At 49.2% G+C, this 19,932-nt stretch overlaps 1 protein-coding gene across 3 annotated transcripts in view; it reads left to right on the top strand.

Moving 5' to 3' along the window:
- The window catches only part of LOC119379373 (heat shock 70 kDa protein 12A), a 187,328-nt gene that overhangs the window by 162,304 nt on the left and 5,092 nt on the right, over positions 1 to 19,932 (top strand). For all 3 annotated transcript variants that reach the window (XM_037648686.2, XM_037648685.2, XM_049411953.1), the window contains 2 exons: positions 4,277 to 4,614; positions 16,101 to 16,364. In XM_037648686.2, the coding sequence (XP_037504614.1) occupies positions 4,277 to 4,614; positions 16,101 to 16,364 (602 nt within the window). The remainder of the gene's footprint in view (positions 1 to 4,276; positions 4,615 to 16,100; positions 16,365 to 19,932) is intronic.

Here is a 19,932-nt window from a genome sequence, read left to right as displayed (position 1 = left end):
AAAGCGGCGTCGTCACTTTTCGCAGTAATCGGCTAAATTTGGCGTCCATAACGGATACGGCGGCTCCAGTGTCGATAAGGGCAGATGCGCGAACACCGTCCACAAACACGTCTATCACGTTCGAGGGGCTTCGCTGAGGGCTTTCGCAGTTCGATAGCGTCGCAGCCCTTGCCTCGTGGACTGCGACGACTAGTTTTCCTGGTCGCGTGAGACCGGACGTGGCCGCATCGGCGACAGTGAGCGACGTCGTGGAGACGGTGAACGGCGGGTAGATGGTGCAGGGCGGGACGTCGGCGACATAGGCGGCGCTTGGTCATAATAAGGGTGGCTTGATGGGCTGGTGAGCGTTGACGCGACCCGAGGCGGCTGTACGCGATTGCAGTAGCGTGCGACGTGACCGGCGCAACCGCACGCAAAACAGATGGGGCGGTTGTCGGAAGTGCGCCAGCGGTTCGCGGGTCCCATCCATGTCGCAGAACGGGATGGACGAGGCGGCTGCTGATATGGGTGTATTGTGGGCAGCAGTCGGGGCCTGGGGACTACGTCGACGTATGTAGGAGGCACAGCCGCGTCGAAGGCCTGAGGTCTGACGACGGCTTCGGCGTAACTTCGCGGGCCAGTCGCAGGAATCGCTGGGGGCGGCCTGGCTACAGCTTGCGCGTAGCTTAGTGGCGCAGGCACTGGAGGCGGCTGGTGGTATTCAGGAATGACCTCCGCGATTTCTTGCTGAATCGCCCGGCGGAGGGGAGGCAGAAGTGTAGTTGGCGGCTGGTCAACATGCTGCGGTGGAGCGAAAGCCAGTAGAGAGACCTGGCGGGCAATTTCCTCACGCACGAACGACTTGATTTCGGCGAGCAAGGTGGAGTGGTCAGCAATGGCGGACAAGCCCGCGAGATCAGCATCGCGTGATGGCGGTCGACGGGTCATCAAGCGCTGCCGGCGCAGCTCCTCGTAGCTTTGGCACAGCGTAATGACCTCTGCCACTGTGCGAGGGTTTTTGGCCAGCAGCATCGTGAAGGCATCGTCGTCGATACCCTTCATAATATTCCTGATTCGGTCAGACTCCGACATGCTCGCGTCGGCTTTCTTGCACAGGTCAAGGATGTCTTCAATGTAGCTCGTGAACGACTCACCTGCCTGCTGAGCTCGTTCACGTAAACGCTGTTCGGCTTGGAGCTTCCGAACGGCAGGGCGGCCAAACACGTCGACGATGGCGGTCTTGAAATCGGACCACGTCGGGAAATCGGATGCATGGTTGTTGTACCACATGCCTGCCACACCCGCGAGGTAGAAAACCAAGTTGCTGAGCTTGCCTGCTTCGTCCCATTTATTCGGAACACTCACCCGTTCGTAAATCGCGAGCCAGTCCTCCACGTCGGTGCCATCCGCGCCGGTGAAGATAGGAGGGTCGCGGATGCGAGGGACACCGGGACAAGCGGTCGGGGCAGGAGGCGGCGTTTGCTGAGCGGCGTCTTGCGGCATGGTAGATGGTACGGTACGGGATCGTAGCTCCAGGGGCATCGAATGGAGACCGAAGTTGTGGTGACGGTACAGCACTCTCCACCACTTTGTAAAGGTGTTTATTGACGGCGCGATTGACGGCGACGATGCACAGCGACGACAGTCACGACGGAGTGCAACCTCGCAGACTCTCACGAGCACGAGCACGAGGGGCGTGCTCCCCGAGAAGAGGCGAAGAGGGCGACCCACTAGAAGGTGCTCGAGAGGACGGCCCATTACAGTGTTCCAATGCTTCTCTACAACGCACACATACAAACGCACGCACGAACATACATAAAGTATGGTTGAACCAATTTTTCAATTTTGCTTGCTCATATATACACGCACACATACAAACGCACGCACGAACATACATAAAGTATGGTTAACCCCCCCCCCCCCGAAAAAATTTCTGGCTACGCCTCTGGCTCTGTCATATCTATTCTTCTATCTTTTGTTTATTCATGTACAGCCGGTAGTTATTCTGCGCAACTAGTGAATAAACTTCCAGTTGTTTGCGCGCCCTGTTAACGTGTCGTTCTTCTTCGTCTGGTCCCTTGTTTTCGCTGCCGCTGTTTTACTGCAAATTTTCTTCAACTGCAAAGTTTTGTTTCTGAGAAACCCTTGTGGGTTTCCTTTGCTTCGTCCTACAATACGACTGGGTCACATTTTTAAGCATGACATGCTTTTAGCTCCCGTTGTCTGCGACCTTCAGCCAAAAGCCAGAGCCGTTATCCGGGCATCGTTGCGGGGAACAACACGAGAACATCCGGGCAACCAGTCAAAAGCTTTAAAAAACGCGGTCTCTGTAATGGTTTTCTTTGTACAGGACACCATTACATGCCCTAGTTACTGCAAAACAAGTTGCAAAAAATATTGCCTCCGAGTTAATATTTGCTCACAATATCACTGAATCTGTAACTTCCAGTACGGTGAAGTTGTATTTGTCAGTTCCAATAGCGACGTTCCAAAGGCAGATACAGGGCTCCATACACTTTGCCTCTCATCTTTTAAAGGGCCCCTCACTATGCTACACAGCAAACTTTAGTTACGCGCTGGAAGTTCTTACGTGCCCAATAGAGAGCGTTCTACCGCAAGAATTGTTGAAATTGATTCATTACAAGCAGAGATAAAAAGTCTTTTAAAGCGGCACGCAACCATGATGCGGGGAGGCGAGCTCCACACCTTTGCCACTTGCCCTGTCTAAAACGTCCAGCCTTCGCAAGTGAAACTCCTTGCCTGCCTTCTCACGTACCGAAGCCAGAGGATCACGTGACGCGCGTTCTTTGTACTCCTTGGCCGCCGCTCCGCGCGGCAAAGACATCGAGGCTATCTTTAGGGTCTTTTAGCAAGTTACGGTAATACCGTACCGCATAGATAGCTTGCACGTGACATCATGGACCCAGCTTGTGAACGTAATGGCACTCCACGATGGCGGCTTTCTTGACAAACAAGTCGCGGTTAACTTGCTCCAACGTGGCAACGACGTGGCAGAAACGCCTCTGTGCGTGAATAACAAGAAAACCTGCGTGTGATGTTTTGATAACATTAATGTGAGACCGCAAATGTCCCGTGCTCCAACACGGCGGCTTCGGTGACGTCAATGCAAGCCATCTATACGGTACAGTATTGCCGTACCGCTCCTCCTCTCTCGCTCGCTGTGCTTTTGCCGCTCCTAATTCCAGTCAAGGCACGCCGACACCACAAATGTTTTTTTTTTTTTTTTTTCAAAATTTGCTATGGTGGTTGTCACGCCTCACTGTTGCCTCTCAGCGTACGCCCGCGAGGAGAAGCGCAAACGAAGTTTCGTTTGAAATTTGAGTTTAACTCTTGGCAGACGCGATCGTGAGCGTGCAATGCTGACAAGCGCCAAAGCATTGCGCTAGTCAGCACGAAATGGCTAGACCTGGTGAGGGGCCACTTAAACGCCAGTGGTTGGCTAGTTTCGTGGCGTGGGTTGCTACCTCCTTCGACAGTGCCACGCTGCGTGCGGCGCACCACCGTGGCGTCGCGTCGCGGCCGCATACGCTCGGCAAAGCCCAAGTTTAGACCACACAGTGACGGGAAACAACTGCGTCCACATAAACAAGTGCACAGTATCGTGTGGTGTGGTGGGGTGGTGTGTGCCCTTGCGAACCTGCACTATACCCATATTAAGATTGTGGCTATGTGATCTCCTACCAATCTGCTTTGCCGGTGGCCATTCCTGCAGCTATTTCTTTCCCTTCATTATTATTTACAACTAATGCCATTGATGCTTGTGTGCTAATGAAGTAACACACATATGCGATAATATCAGCACTCGAAGAAGTGGAAATTACAAAGAGCACACGGGTTTGGCAAATATGGCATACGAGCAACAACTCTGACACACGCACACACACTCGCATATATATATATATATATATATATATATATATATATATATATATATATATATATATATATATATATATATATATATATATATATATATATATATATATATAAAAGAAATATGGACTGCTAACATGAAATAAGATCAAAAAGACTTATAGCTGAGAGTCATTTTATTGAGCCATCCAGACTGCCATACTTTTCATTTGCACCAAGGCAAAAGGAAAGCTGAACGTAGTACAGGCATGATTCGTCAAACAACGTTTAACGATTATTTTGTTGTATGTGAGTACTGACAAAGTAGGTCTGTTCATGGATGTCGCAAGTGGAGTGTACAATCTTGTGTCAGCGACGAAACTTGCCACTGGTTGTCATGCCGTGCTCTTGCTCATCCTTGTAGGCACCAAGTACATGGTGGTAGACTGCGGCGGCGGCACGGTGGACATCACAGTGCACGAGCTGCACGACCAGCACGGCACACTCAAGGAGCTGCACAAGGCGACAGGGGGACCGTGCGGCTCGCTGGGCATCGACCGCGAGTTCGAGCGCCTGCTGCGCGCCATCTTCAGCACCGACTTCATTGACCAGTTCAAGTTGAAGAGGCCCGCTGCCTACGTCGACCTCATGGTGGCCTTCGAGGCACGCAAGCGCAACGCCACACCCGACAAAGACACACCGCTCAACATATCGCTGCCATTCTCCTTCATCGACTACTACAAGAAGTGCAAGGGCACCACCGTAAGTGCATCATGCTGCAGGCTATAGACTACGCGTGTACATATTCACTACGCAAAACTTACCCGACACATTGAACTACCACCGCCTGCAATGAGCGACTAGACGTGGCGGCGTTCCTCGTCACCGCGTCTGGAAACATGTCAACAGTCCTCTGCGCATATAAGCTTGTGTATTTTGTACAACCCTGTTGTATAGCACAGACAGACCGCAACTGAGATGCTGCAAGCGACGCTTATTGAAAACAGCAGAACTGATGAGAGTGTCCGCATGGCCTCGTTGACCCTATATTAAACAAATAACAGTATATTATGAATATAATAACAAACAAGTCTGTTTTCCCGCGAGGTGCACTCAATGTCCTGTTGCTGAGAGAACAACAAATTAGGGCAGCTTCGCACTATAGTGGTGCCGAGCCTGAAGGAAGTGCGGTGCTATAGGCGGCCTTCCTTGTTTGTTCCTCTTTAGTTTTCTCTTTCTCTCTTCATCTGTTTCATTCTTTTTTTCTCTCTCTCCGTTTTTTTCTCTCTTTATTTCTTTTTCTTTCTCTCTTTCTATCAGTTTCTTTCTTGCTCTTTCTATCAGTTTCTTTCTTCTCTTTCTTTCTTTCTTTAGAGCTTTTTCCCTCTCTCTAACTATTTCTTTCTCTCTCTCCTTCTTTGATTATCTCTCACTCTTTCTGCATTTGTTTCTCTCTCTTGCTCATTCTGTCTATGTTATGTTTTGCTCTCTCCCGTCCTCCTCTCTTTCCTCACGCTTACTTCCATTTCTCGCTCTCTTCTTTGTTTCTCACCCTCACTTTCTCGCTTGCTTCTTTGTATCTTTTCTCTCTCTTTCTTCCTTTCTCTCTCTCTATTTCTGTCTTTCTCATTCTTTCTACGCTATGCTTTGAACTCTCCCCTCCTCCTCACCCTCATTTCCCTTTCCCAGCCCCTCCCCTATACTAGTATATACAGGGTGTTTCATGAAATGTGTCCAAGATCCTCAAAAATCAGGGAAATGCGACATTTGTTCGATGCCTTCAGAATTGTTTTTTTTTTCTGTAGCCGCTGGCATATTAAGATGACTAAAGACATAATTTGGGACAGTAATTAACAAAGTTAAATTAACTAAATAGTGGAGTTAGGCTCTTGCGTCAAATAGGGGAATTGAAGTCCTTTATGCGAAGAAACCGTTGCAGCTTTGAGATTTCGAAAAAGCGGCCTCTTCTAGTAATAATGGCGAAGTAATGAAATTCACCAAATTCAGCAGCGAAACCGAAATGCGGAAGAGCGCTACTGCCATATTCTTCTGAGACGTCCAGAATGAGTGAGTGTCTTAATACCTCTGTAATCGTTATCTTGAACAGTGACGTCATTCTGGTCGTCTGCTTGTTGCGCTCATGTTAAAACGCCTGCCGCTACAGAAAAAAAAAAAGCATTTGTGAAGGCAGCGAGCAAATACCGCATTTTCCTTATTTTTTAGGATTTTGGACACATTTCTTGAAACACGGGGTACTATACAACGCCACAATGCTATACAATGCTCTGCTAGCGTGCTTGATGAAGTGCCCTATGATATGTTTTTCCTTACTGGTATGCACAGTTTGTGGAAGACGCCTATGCAAGACCGTCACGCAGAGCCGACCACACACATTTCATCCGAGTGGCTATTCAATTAAAGCGTGTTTACGACGAACCTGACATATTACCGGTCTGGTACCCCATCTTGGTGAGGTGCTTAGCCTCGCCACCTTTCCTGTGCAGCACACTATGAAGAAGTTAGCCTTCCAGTTTCTTTCCTAGCAGTGCTTGTATACGCTTATCGTCGCTATGTAACTGCAACACTGTGACTCTGTGTGATACTGTGTGCTATTTTTTTTTCAATACGCATTTCATTAAATACCATGATCAAGAAGAAGCAAAAAAAAGTGCCTGGATAGCCGAGTGGTTACGATGCTCGCCTTCGGATCGTGGGAACGCGGGTTCGAATCCCGCCTCGCCAAGAATTTTTTTCTGCGAAAAATTTTTGTCTCTTTTTCTTTCTACGTTTCTCTCTTGCTCTCTTTTTATCCCCCCCTGTCTCTCTGTACTCGTTATCCCGCTCATCGGATTATTGTATCCCGCGCCGGAGAAATCACCGCACGTGTTCTGGGAGCGAGGCAGAAGGTGAAGAAGAGCATGAAGAGAGCGCGTGCCGGTTCATGATGATGATCATTTCTGTTTTCGCGTCATGAACAAACGGCCAGCGTAAGCCGCTCCGCCGTTAAAAGAACCTTCACAATTGTCCGTGGCGCCTGCCCTGTCCGCCTCGTCGACGATCCTGTCAATATTGCGCTGTGTTCCCTTTAGTCTAATCTGCCTTTAACGTGGCCTTCCCTTCCCGGACTCTCTTCAAAGAGAGCGATATAGTTTAAAATTTTAAGGCAGCCTCGCACTAGTGGTGCCAAGGAAGTGCGGAGCTGGGCGGCCTTCTTTGTTTCTCTTCAGTTTTCTCTATATTTCTTCCTCTCTTCCTTTGTTTTTATTGCGATAGCAATTTTATGGACACTCTCGGCTGATTTTTGCCGTCGCCGTCATGTCCCGGATATGTATACAGTAAAACCTCAGTGATACAAATCTCGCGGGGTCATCAAAAATATTTGTATCATCCGAAATTCGTATCACCAGAAAACATGGAAAATTAATATGCGACAAAAGAAAGCTGGCGTATGTTTTAATTTATTGTTTCACAAGGACGCAGCGACGTCATGAACAGTTCTGAATGATTGCCACTAATGTTTATAGATGTCAACGATCATACTTGTACTCGTAATTATGCGGCGCGTGCGCGCGTGTGTAATTAATTAACCAGGTGTGCTGTGACCCGTGACAGCTAGTAGCCCCCTTCCAAATCTTACTACGCTTTTTTGCATGACATCAGAGCGCTGCGGCGAAAGTCACTTATGGAGCGCTTTGCACGCGATTGAACGCAAGGAAATTTTAGGACCGCTGTCCTTTGTTGTTATTACTTTCTTATCGCGGCCGTGTTTTGGATGTTTTTCTGAAGATTTACGGCCGTGGCCGCACATTTGGGAGGTATGCTCAAAATTCGGGAATCTCCTGTGGAAATCAGAGAGTTGGCAGGTTTGCGCGTCCCCGACTGTCGTGCATGTTGATGTTGCTAGGCCTAGCTCCTTCGCGAAGACATGGCTTTCATGTACAGTCGCGCTCAATATGACTTCCAACACGGGAGCGCGTGGCATCACGAGTTTAAAGATTTCGCATTCCTTCCACTAGCCCTTATTTCTACAACTAAGAGCTGTTCAGGAAAATAATATTTAGTTACAGAAATGAAGCAAGTTGAAGCCGTGCACAATCATTAAACTCGTGAGGCCACGCACTCCCGTGTTGCGGCTTTACGTGGCAGGCACGTGTAAACAAAGTACAATGACGCTGCCCCGAGCACAGCAGCCCGCGTCAACGCGTTAAAAAGAGAGAGCGCTACCTTAGCGTCATCTGTAATCTAAACGCTAAGATACATGAAGGCGCATTGAGTCCTCCACGATTTGCGAGCAGTCTCGGATGTCTCGGGGGTTACGACGCGCCGCTGATCAACGTTTCTAGAACTACAAGTTCTATAAACGTTGCCGCTGATGGCCTGTTCTGACAAACTGACGGCGTGGCGCGCATGACCGCGCGTGATTGCCTTGTCTTCCGCGACAGCACGGGCAGCACCTGTTCGTGCATGCGTGGTAGCGTACATTCGTATCAAACGTCACTGGGTGAAAATCGGTTCGTAAGAACCGTGCTCTATTACACTGCAGGCGCCTTGGCCGGGACCACAGAAAAATTCGTATCACCCCGAAATTCGTACGAGCGGTGATCGCATCACCGAGGTTCTACTGCATCTAAGTGTATATAAAAAAGACACACAGACAAATAAAGCAGAAGAAAAAAATTCCGAAGCACCCGATCGGGGATTTGGCCCATCGCCCCCTCGCTCCCCAGCCCGCTGATTAGACAACCATGCCCCATGCATGCGCCGGCGAAATAACGGCGAGCTATTTATCTACACCATTTACCGCTGGCGGTAAGCAAATCTCGGAGGAGCTTGAGCGCGTTTTCTATCACGCAACGCTCCTAATTTTCTTTCAGTTTGAAAACTGCTCTTGAGACGCGCACGACAAAGTCGCCCTTTTCTGTACCCAGCTCGTGATGTGGAAGGGGGAAAAAAACAAAGAACACTGGCACACCTTACATCAAACGCCCCCGTGTGGCAGGAGACGCAGGGGGTCACTCCATGCGCCGCAGTTTAAAAGAAAACGAAATATCTAAGAGCATCTGATTCTCCATTGTCGACACTTGCAGACGCAACGCTCCTAATTTTCTTTCAATTTGAAAACTGCCCTTGAGGCGCGCACGACAAAGTGGCCCTTTTCTGTATACCTACTCGTGATGTGGAAGGAAAAAAAACAAAGAACACTGGGCACACCTTGCATCAGAAGCCCCCGTGTGGCAGGAAACGCAGGGGGTCACTCCACGCGCCGCAGTTTAAAAGAAAAAGAAATATCTAAGAGCATCTGATTCTCCACTGTCGACACTTGCAGCGCGTTGCTCAAGCACAAAGACGTAACACCTGCGACAGTGGTTAGTTCACGCTTGCCCTGTGCATGCATGTGCGTTCTTTTCGGGCGTCCTTTGTGCTTCAGCAGCGCGCTGCAAGTATCCAGCTGTTTCTCGTTGTTCGTGTGACATTCCAATTTCTTGTTATCGCATTCATTGCTTCGCCCTTGCGGCGAAACTGTGAATTTTTCTGTTTCCGTCTTTTCTGTCATTCTTTTCTCTCTTTATCTATCTTCATTTCTGTCTATCCAATTCTTGCTCTTTCTATTTTTGTTCCTATTTCTTCCCTTTCTCTCTCGCTTGCTTACTCCTTCTTTAAATCTTTTTATCTCTCTTTCTTTGATTATCTCTCTCACTCTTTCTACATTTGTTTCTCTCTATTCCTCTATTGCTCATTCTGTCTATGCTACGCTTTACTCTCTCCCGTACTCATTTTCCTCACCCTCACTTCTCGCTATCTTCTTTGTCAGCCTCACTTTCTCTCTCTCTTTCTTTCTCGTTCTTCTCTTTTTTTCTCTCTCTCGCTGTCTTGCTTGTTTCCTCTTTATTTCTATAATTTTATCTATCTCTCTCTTTCTTTGATTCATCCTCCTTCTCTCTTTTTCCTACTTGCTCTCTCTCTCTCTCTCATTCTTTCTATGCTATGCTTTACTCTCTTCCCTCCTCTTGACCCTCACCTCTCTTCTCCTCACCCTCAGTACTTCCATTTTTCACTCCCTTGCAATCCTCTACTTTACAAGGCTATGCTATGCTCTGCTAGCGTACCTGGATAGCCGAGTGCTTACGATGCTCGCCTTCGGATCGTGGGAACGCGGGTTCGAATCCAGCCTCGCCAAGAATTTCTCTTTCTTTCTTTCTTTCTTTCTGTGTATTCGTTATCTCGCCCATCAACTAATTGCTTCCCGCGCCGGAGAAGTCGCCGCACGTGTTGTGGGAGCGAAGCAGAAGATGAAAAAGAGGACGAAGAAAGCAGTTCATGATGATCATTTCTGTTTCCGACAGACAAATTACGGCGCGTTTAAAGGGGCCATGACATCCAATTTTCGACCATAATCTATGTTATGTGGATTAATCCTTGTGCATTCACGAATAAACTGGCGAAATTTTAGCGCAATTGGTCGAGCACTTAATTTATAATTGAATATTTTTATAAACACGCGAGTGGCCCGACAGTCAGGCAACACTGGTGCACTCGCGAGCCGTGACGTAACAAGCAGCTAGCTGTGCAAACGTCTGCACTGCGGCGAACGATATTGTTTCGTGGTCAGCTGCACATGATATCGAGATATCTTAGTTTTCTTCAGCTTGACACTGAAATCAAACGATTTGCAGCGGCTCGAACTTTGGTAGAAGACGACGGCTCCGTTCCGTGCTGCACGTGACGTCACACTCGCCATGGCAAAATGGCGGTCGCCGGCGGTGGGCGGAGTTTACAACCGGCGACTTCTAGAGCTTGTTTTGCACTGAAATATTCTTTTACAGCCCACTTTTGAAATCGGTATAGGCATAATAGACCCTCTACTTCTAATTTTCGCTCTCAAGTGCGGTTTTAGGAAACGATGTGCACACACCTATAAAGTTTAAGCGACCGCTGTCTCTAGAAACGTACGATCAGCTTTGTTTTCAAGGTCACGCAGCTTCATACTCAAATAACTGGAAGGAAAATAGCAGTTAAGTCTGTTTAGGCATGATTCGCCAACGCTGGCATACGCGCGCCACAAATGCAAACCGACAACGTACACTTAAAACAGAGAATTACAAAATAAAGCAGCCAAAAGAACATAAAAAGTGATACACGCAGGCCTTTTCCCATACACCCAAAGTATATGCTGTATACCGCTTGTTCACCGACTGCTCATGCTTTACGGGCTAAATGCTTGAGAAGTTTCGGCGTTTCCAAAGGTTTAGCTCACCTCGTGACGATCGTGCCTGCAACCTATTACAGCGAAGATGCATATGGCTAGATTCAGGCGGATCGTGTCCGCTGACAAAACGACGCTTAGAACAACAATTTTCAGCGGCGGATATATATCGGTTTGTCAGAATGGCTCATTGGACGAGTTGGTGATTCAATATACTTGAAATACTAGCGCGTAACTACACAGGGACACAAGAAGACAGAAACAAGGGCGCTCGTGAGTGTGTGTACGTGTCATTGCTGCCCAAATAAACGTTCAGTCAGTAATATGCGCTTGTCCTTGTCTTCTTGTGTTCCTGTGTAGTTACGCACTCGCATTTCAAGTACCATATATCGGTTTATGTCACCGCTCGAGTGCGAGGGGCCATGTGGGGCGAGCACACAACGGATCACGTATGTGTGGCATAGCTCCTCTCTCGCAGCGAATCAATCGCGCCTGCGGTGTTGATGAGCAAGGCGAAAGAGAATATCGGGCTCCTTTGCGCCAAAACACGTAACTGATCACGTCTTCTGGCGTAGCTCCTCTCTCGCAGCGAATCAATCGCGCCTCCGATGTTGATGAGCAAGGTGAAAGAGAATATCGGGCTCCTTTGCGCCAAAACACGCAACTGATCACGTGCTTTTGGCATAGCTCCTCTCTCGCAGCGAATCAATCGCGCCTGCGGTGTTGATGAGCAAGGCGAAAGAGAATATCGGGCTCCTTTGCGCCAAAACACGTAACTGATCACGTCTTCTGGCGTAGCTCCTCTCTCGCAGCGAATCAATCGCGCCTCCGATGTTGATGAGCAAGGTGAAAGAGAATATCGGGCTCCTTTGCGCCAAAACACGCAACTGATCACGTGCTTTTGGCATAGCTCCTCTCTCGCAGCGAATCAATCGCGCCTGCGGTGTTGATGAGCAAGGCGAAAGAGAATATCGGGCTCCTTTGCGCCAAAACACGTAACTGATCACGTCTTCTGGCGTAGCTCCTCTCTCGCAGCGAATCAATCGCGCCTCCGATGTTGATGAGCAAGGTGAAAGAGAATATCGGGCTCCTTTGCGCCAAAACACGCAACTGATCACGTGCTTTTGGCATAGCTCCTCTCTCGCAGCGAATCAATCGCGCCTGCGGTGTTGATGAGCAAGGCGAAAGAGAATATCGGGCTCCTTTGCGCCAAAACACGTAACTGATCACGTCTTCTGGCGTAGCTCCTCTCTCGCAGCGAATCAATCGCGCCTCCGATGTTGATGAGCAAGGTGAAAGAGAATATCGGGCTCCTTTGCGCCAAAACACGCAACTGATCACGTGCTTTTGGCATAGCTCCTCTCTCGCAGCGAATCAATCGCGCCTGCGGTGTTGATGAGCAAGGCGAAAGAGAATATCGGGCTCCTTTGCGCCAAAACACGTAACTGATCACGTCTTCTGGCGTAGCTCCTCTCTCGCAGCGAATCAATCGCGCCTCCGATGTTGATGAGCAAGGTGAAAGAGAATATCGGGCTCCTTTGCGCCAAAACACGCAACTGATCCCGTGCTTTTGGCATAGCTCCTCTCTCGCAGCGAATCAATCGCGCCTGCGGTGTTGATGAGCAAGGCGAAAGAGAATATCGGGCTCCTTTGCGCCAAAACACGTAACTGATCACGTCTTCTGGCGTAGCTCCTCTCTCGCAGCGAATCAATCGCGCCTCCGATGTTGATGAGCAAGGTGAAAGAGAATATCGGGCTCCTTTGCGCCAAAACACGCAACTGATCACGTGCTTTTGGCATAGCTCCTCTCTCGCAGCGAATCAATCGCGCCTGCGGTGTTGATGAGCAAGGCGAAAGAGAATATCGGGCTCCTTTGCGCCAAAACACGTAACTGATCACGTCTTCTGGCGTAGCTCCTCTCTCGCAGCGAATCAATCGCGCCTCCGATGTTGATGAGCAAGGTGAAAGAGAATATCGGGCTCCTTTGCGCCAAAACACGCAACTGATCACGTGCTTTTGGCATAGCTCCTCTCTCGCAGCGAATCAATCGCGCCTGCGGTGTTGATGAGCAAGGCGAAAGAGAATATCGGGCTCCTTTGCGCCAAAACACGTAACTGATCACGTGCTTTTTGCCGTAGCTCCTCTCTCGCAGCGAATCAATCGGGCCTCTGGTGTTGATGAGCAAGGCGAGAGAACGTCGGGTTCCTTTGCGCCAAAACACGCAACAGATCACGTGCTTTTTGCCGTAGCTCCTCTCTCGCAGCGAATCAATCGCGCCTGCGGTGTTGATGAGCAAGGCGAAAGAGAATATCGGGCTCCTTTGCGCCAAAACACGTAACTGATCGTCTTCTGGCGTAGCTCCTCTCTCGCAGCGAATCAATCGCGCCTCCGATGTTGATGAGCAAGGTGAAAGAGAATATCGGGCTCCTTTGCGCCAAAACACGCAACTGATCACGTGCTTTTGGCATAGCTCCTCTCTCGCAGCGAATCAATCGCGCCTGCGGTGTTGATGAGCAAGGCGAAAGAGAATATCGGGCTCCTTTGCGCCAAAACACGTAACTGATCACGTCTTCTGGCGTAGCTCCTCTCTCGCAGCGAATCAATCGCGCCTCCGATGTTGATGAGCAAGGTGAAAGAGAATATCGGGCTCCTTTGCGCCAAAACACGCAACTGATCACGTGCTTTTGGCATAGCTCCTCTCTCGCAGCGAATCAATCGCGCCTGCGGTGTTGATGAGCAAGGCGAAAGAGAATATCGGGCTCCTTTGCGCCAAAACACGTAACTGATCACGTCTTCTGGCGTAGCTCCTCTCTCGCAGCGAATCAATCGCGCCTCCGATGTTGATGAGCAAGGTGAAAGAGAATATCGGGCTCCTTTGCGCCAAAACACGCAACTGATCACGTGCTTTTGGCATAGCTCCTCTCTCGCAGCGAATCAATCGCGCCTGCGGTGTTGATGAGCAAGGCGAAAGAGAATATCGGGCTCCTTTGCGCCGAAACACGTAACTGATCACGTGCTTTTTGCCGTAGCTCCTCTCTCGCAGCGAATCAATCGGGCCTCTGGTGTTGATGAGCAAGGCGAGAGAACGTCGGGTTCCTTCGCGCCGAAACACGCAACAGATCACGTGCTTTTTGCCGTAGCTCCTCTCTCGCAGCGAATCAATCGCGCCTCCGGTGTTGATGAGCAAGGCGAAAGAGAATATCGGGTTCCTTCGCGTCAAAGCACGCAACTGGCCACGTGCTTTTCGCATAGCTCCTCTCCCGCAGCGAATCATGCGTGCCTCTAACTTTGATGAGCAAGGCGAGAGAGAATGTCGGGTTCCTTCGCGTCAAAGCACGCAACTGGCCACGTGCTTTTGGCATAGCTCCTCTCCCGCAGCAAATCACGCGTGCCTCTGACTTTGATGAGCAAGGCGAGAAAGAACGTCGGGTTCCTTCTCGTCAAAGCACGCAACTGGCCACGTGCTTTTTGCGTAGCTTCTGTCTCGCAGCGAATCATGCGTGCCTCTGACTTTGATGAGCAGGGCGAGAAAGAATGTCGGGTTCCTTCGCGTCAAAGCACGCAACTGGCCACGTGCTTTTGGCATAGCTCCTCTCCCGCAGCGAATCACGCGTGCCTCTGACTTTGATGAGCAAGGCGAGAGAGAACGTCGGGTTCCTTCGCGTCAAAGCACGCAACTGACCACGTGCTTTTTGCGTAGCTCCTGTCTCGCAGCGAATCACGCGTGCATCTGGCGTTGATGAGCAAAGCGAGTGTCGGATTCCTTCGCGCTAAAACACGCAACTGGCCACGTGCTTTTGTTGTAGCTCCTCTCCTGCAGTTACCAGCAGCGAATCACGCGTGCATCTGGCGTTGATGAGCAGGGCGAGAGAGAGTGTCGGATTCCTTCGCGCTAAAACACGCAACTGACCACGTGCTTTTGGCGTAGCTCCTCTCTCGCATTGAATCACGCGCGCCTCTAGTGTTGATGGCCAAGGCGAAAGAGAGTGTCGGGTTCCTTCGCGTCAAAGCACGCAACTGGCCACGTGCTTTTGGCATAGCTCTCTCCCGCAGCGAATCACGCGTGCATCTGGCGTTGATGAGCAAAGCGAGTGTCGGATTCCTTCGCGCTAAAAAACGCAACTGGCCTCGTGCTTTTGGTGTAGCTCCTCTCCTGCAGCTAACCGCAGCGAATCACGCGTGCCTCTCGCGTTGATGAGCAAGGCGAGAGAGAGAGAGTGTCGGATTCCTTCGCGCTAAAACACGCAACTGACCACGTGCTTTTTGCGTAGCTCCTGTCTCGCAGCGAATCATGCGTGCCTCTGACTTTGATGAGCAAGGCGAGAGAGAACGTCGGGTTCCTTCCGGTCAAAGCACGCAACTGGCCACGTGCTTTTGGCGTAGCTCCTCTCTCGCACCGAATCACGCGCGCCTCTGCGGGCGCCATTCTCGCAGAATTTTTTTGCACCCACGTAGGTGCACGGACCTTGCGGAATGATGTACAGTATTCGGTGCGGTCACTTAGACATTATACAGAACACTAAGGCGACGGCAACAATTTCCATGGACTGCGCAGGTACTCGCTATCGCAATGAAAGAAGCCGTGTTAGTGACACAACATGATGCGAGCTGTTGGCTACAATGGAACGTTGTCCATGTATCAAGGTCAAAGTATCTACTACTATTGCTGCTAAACAGTCCCCTTGACGGCATCTCACAACTTACACTCTCTACCCGGCTGGGTCTGGTGAGGGTCCTTTACTGAGCACGCGTGAAAGGTTGAGTGGGCTGTTGAAGATGGGTGGATAGGCAGTACACCACATTACTGAGGATTGATCTGGCTCGGCGGACCAGAGCGACGTTAGACGGAGGGTCACATTAAAATGACTAAGCATGATCTATGGTAAAAGGATGGCAGTTAACTTTAAATGTGCATCATATAAAATTTACCGTATGTCTAGAATATACGTTCTCCCGCTGTGAGGTGGACATGTTTGTGCCATACCAATCCCGACAGTGCCATAATGAAACGCTCACTGTGGTGGCGAATTTCTCAATCTGACAGGTGGAGCAGGCCATCAAGCGCTACGGCAACAAGGAAGTGAAGTGGTCGTCACAGGGCATGCTGCGCCTGGAGCCGGCGGCCATGCGCGAACTGTTCCGCCCCACGCTGGCACGCATCAAGGAACACATTGGCAGTGTGCTCGGGGACCCACACTTGGGCGCCATCCACTACCTGTTCCTGGTGGGGGGCTTCGCTGAGTCGCAGATGCTGCAGAAGGAGTTGCGCGAGGCCTTCACACCTCATACGAGGGTCATCATTCCACAGGTGCGGCTTCCACGTACCAGTTTACGCCGCCGTTTCGACCACAGAAAGCGTTCTCTGTTAAAATATCGAAATGGCAGGGGTCAACAGCTATGTCCACAGTATCGAACTGATTTGCTTTTCCATGTTGTTTTTTTTTCATTTTATTCAGTGATAGTGGTTCATTTTCGCATCAACACCAGAGCGAAGAAACATCCATTCAAGCCTCCTTAAGCCATTTTATACAGGGTGTCCAACTGAATCCGAACAAAAAAACCGCGCTCGAACTGAATTTCGGCCAGAACTGAACATGGACCTCTTGGAACGGGCTTGAACCTGAACTGAAAAGCACAATATCGGCTGTCGGTTCGGAACAAAGTGGTTCAAAGTATAAGCGACAACAGTTGTGGCAGTCTACATTGAGAAACTGATTCAAATGGAGACAAGATGTACTGCTGCATGTTGCTACACAGACGACGGAGTTCCTTTACACACGAAGGAAGTCACATATGCAAATAGTTACCCGCCATTCAGTTAGGATGTCTCGCTTTTATTCAACTTTTCAACTCACTGTATCGAATTATGCGAAGTTGTTGTAACATATTTGTACTTCCCAGCCACGGCGGTCAAATGGTTATGGCGCTCGAGTGCTGACCCGAAGGTCGCGGGATCGAATCCCGGCCGCGGCGGCTGCATTTTTGATGGAGGCGAAAATGTTTGAGGCCCATGTACTTAGATTTAGATGCACGTTAAAGAACCCCAGGTGGTCGAAATTTCCGGAGCCCTCCACTACGGCGTCTCTCATAATCACATCGTGGTTTTGGGACGTTAAACCCCAGATATTATTATAAGCATATTTGTTCTCATCCAAAATGATGTACGATACTGCAGCCGATCACTTAATCACTGCGCTCCATGTTATGCATCTATGACGTACTGCTCTTTCTTTATCATTAATTTCTATGTGATCCTGCCGAGTCACGTGTGGTGTACAGCGCCGTCCACTTTTAGGGTGAATACGGCGCAGTGTGGCCGCGCATGGAAGCGTAGCGGCGCATGCGCAGAGGGACCCACGGGAGATACTTCGCTTTGTCTGCTACAGCGCTGGAGCGCGCCTTTTCACAGGAGAGAAAAAAACGCCGCTATGCTGGGCTGCGCGCGGGAGTACACAGGCTGACATCACAGCCTCGGCAGTGCATTTTGGGGGGATCACGCCTATTTAGCGCAGCCCAGATAGGATTATGGCGGCGCCCAGGGAGCCGTCTTCTTCACAGACGGCTCCCTGGGCGTCTAAATAGGCGTGACCCCCCCCCCCCCCCCCAAATGCACTGCCGAGGCTGTGACGTCAGCCTTTGTACTCCCGCGCGCAGCTGGGACTTTCACAGACGGCTCCCTAGGCGCCGCCATAATCCTCTCTGGGCTGCGCTAAATAGGCGTGACACCCCCCTACCCCCCAAATGCATTGCCGAGGTTGTCACGTCAGCTTCTGTACTCCCGCGTGCAGCCCAGCATGGCGGCGTTTTTTCTTTCCAGTGAAAAGGAAAAGGAGGGAGCATTACGTCACACAGCCAGCCTTGGCAAGCCAACCTGTTTTGAGGCCAGCAACGCGTGACCTTTCGCGGTGAGATCACGCAAAAAATGAGATTTGACGAGACTTCGGTGTATGGTGCCCGGTAGTTTTTACTCGAAGCGCGCTCGCTCGGCGCAGTTCGACTATAGTTCGGCTCAACGTTCTTCGGCTGGCTTACGGAGGTGGTTCAAAAACAGAAGAGAACGCCACCGGGAGTATAAAACCAACCGCGCGCTCTGAGATTGGTCGACACAGTGAACTTCAATCGCATTTCGCAATGCTTTTGCTTCCTCCATGATGGTAGAAACCACGGAAGAAAAAAAAAAAAAAAACTAGGAGGGAGCCTCACGTGACAATCTTGAAGCCCATGGCCATAAAAAATAAAACAGGTGAATGCTGGTTGTGACCAGAGCATGGAGCACGAGGGTAGGGTGGGGAGCGGCGTCGGAGGAGGTTGGCTTGTGGACGCTAGCCGCACGCGCTCGTCACTTTTTGTTTTTGTCCATGATCCGAGCAAAAAAGAAAATGAAACAGGAGCATGATGGAAATTGTAACACGAACACGAGGAGGTCGGCTTGTGGACGCTAGGCGCAGTCCCTCTTATTTTTTCCCTCCATGGCAGCCGCCATGGCCGTGGCGCCGCTCTTGCTGAAACTTATTTTTCAACCAATGCTGGACGGTCATTTCTCTCAAGCATTTCTATTCAACCCAGCTTGAAAATATCGCTGCTCGAACATCCGCATAAATTTCTGCTGCATTACTCTTCCTCAGTATGGTTAGACACCAGAAAGACACGTCGGAAAGGGAGATCTCAGGGACCTGAGGCCCGCACGATAAAAAAACATTAGATCAAGTTTGCTACGCAACTAATTGTCGCCACCCTGTTTGAAACGGAACGCCATTGAAAATTCTCCTATATTTAATGCCCTCTCTCTCTCTCTCTCTCTCTCTCTCTCTCTCTCTATATATATATATATATATATATATATATATATATATATATATATATATATATATATAGTTCAAAAAAATCAAGCACGTAGGAAAAATTGTTCTGTAAAGGACTGACGTTTCGGCCGCGGGACCGGCCTCCGACGAAGGCCGGTCCCGCGGCCGAAACGTCAGTCCTTTACAGAACAATTTTTCCTACGTGCTTGATTTTTTTTAACTTTTACTTCCGGAATTGTTAGCACTTCATCGTATATATATATATATATATATATATATATATATATATATATATATATACACACTATATATATTATATATATATATATATATATATATATATATATATATATATATATATATATATATGTATATATATATATATATGTCATGACGTTGAGCAGCGCGGCCTAGCTTGGGCCCTCGTGCTTGACCAGCACGAAAAAGAGAAAGACGAGGTGGAGAATAAGAACAGCCGGCCTGCAGCAAGGGCGTTGTCTCAGTTCTCTTCCCTTACAATATATATATATATATATATATATATAAACGTTGAAAATGACGGACAAGCACATGTTAAGAAAGACATTTTCGTACATTTGTCCGTCCGTCGCTTTCGCAACGTTCCGAAAGCACTGGCTCCGTAGAAACACACGCACACACACACGCACACACATATATATATATATGGCTCATTCCATAGCAAGTGTCCCAGACGTGACGATCGCACATCGCAGATTTTGCTGATAAAATTTGTGCCTTTTTCCTGTGCCACATAAGAGTATTGTGGCAAAGCATTTTTGCTCGAAAAAATATTTGACGATCGTGGCGCCCTCTCGATGTTCGCTTGTATTTGTTAAACTGTGCCTAATAGAAAAATGTGGATAAAATCTATTTTTGTGTGTTGAACTTCGAAACCGCGCTTGCGCTATCGCAGAGATTCTGTTTAGTTGTCCTATTCGCTAATTTCGAAATTTTTGTGCTTCACTACTAGCTACGTACCCTCAAAAACTACAAAAATCTTCAAAGTTCGTGATTTTTTTCTTGAGCTATCTGGAACTCTCCCTAACCAACCTT

This window comes from Rhipicephalus sanguineus, chromosome 1, assembly GCF_013339695.2.
Source record: "Rhipicephalus sanguineus isolate Rsan-2018 chromosome 1, BIME_Rsan_1.4, whole genome shotgun sequence".
Taxonomy (NCBI): domain Eukaryota; kingdom Metazoa; phylum Arthropoda; class Arachnida; order Ixodida; family Ixodidae; genus Rhipicephalus; species Rhipicephalus sanguineus.
This window is presented reverse-complemented; position numbering and strand designations above follow the sequence as displayed.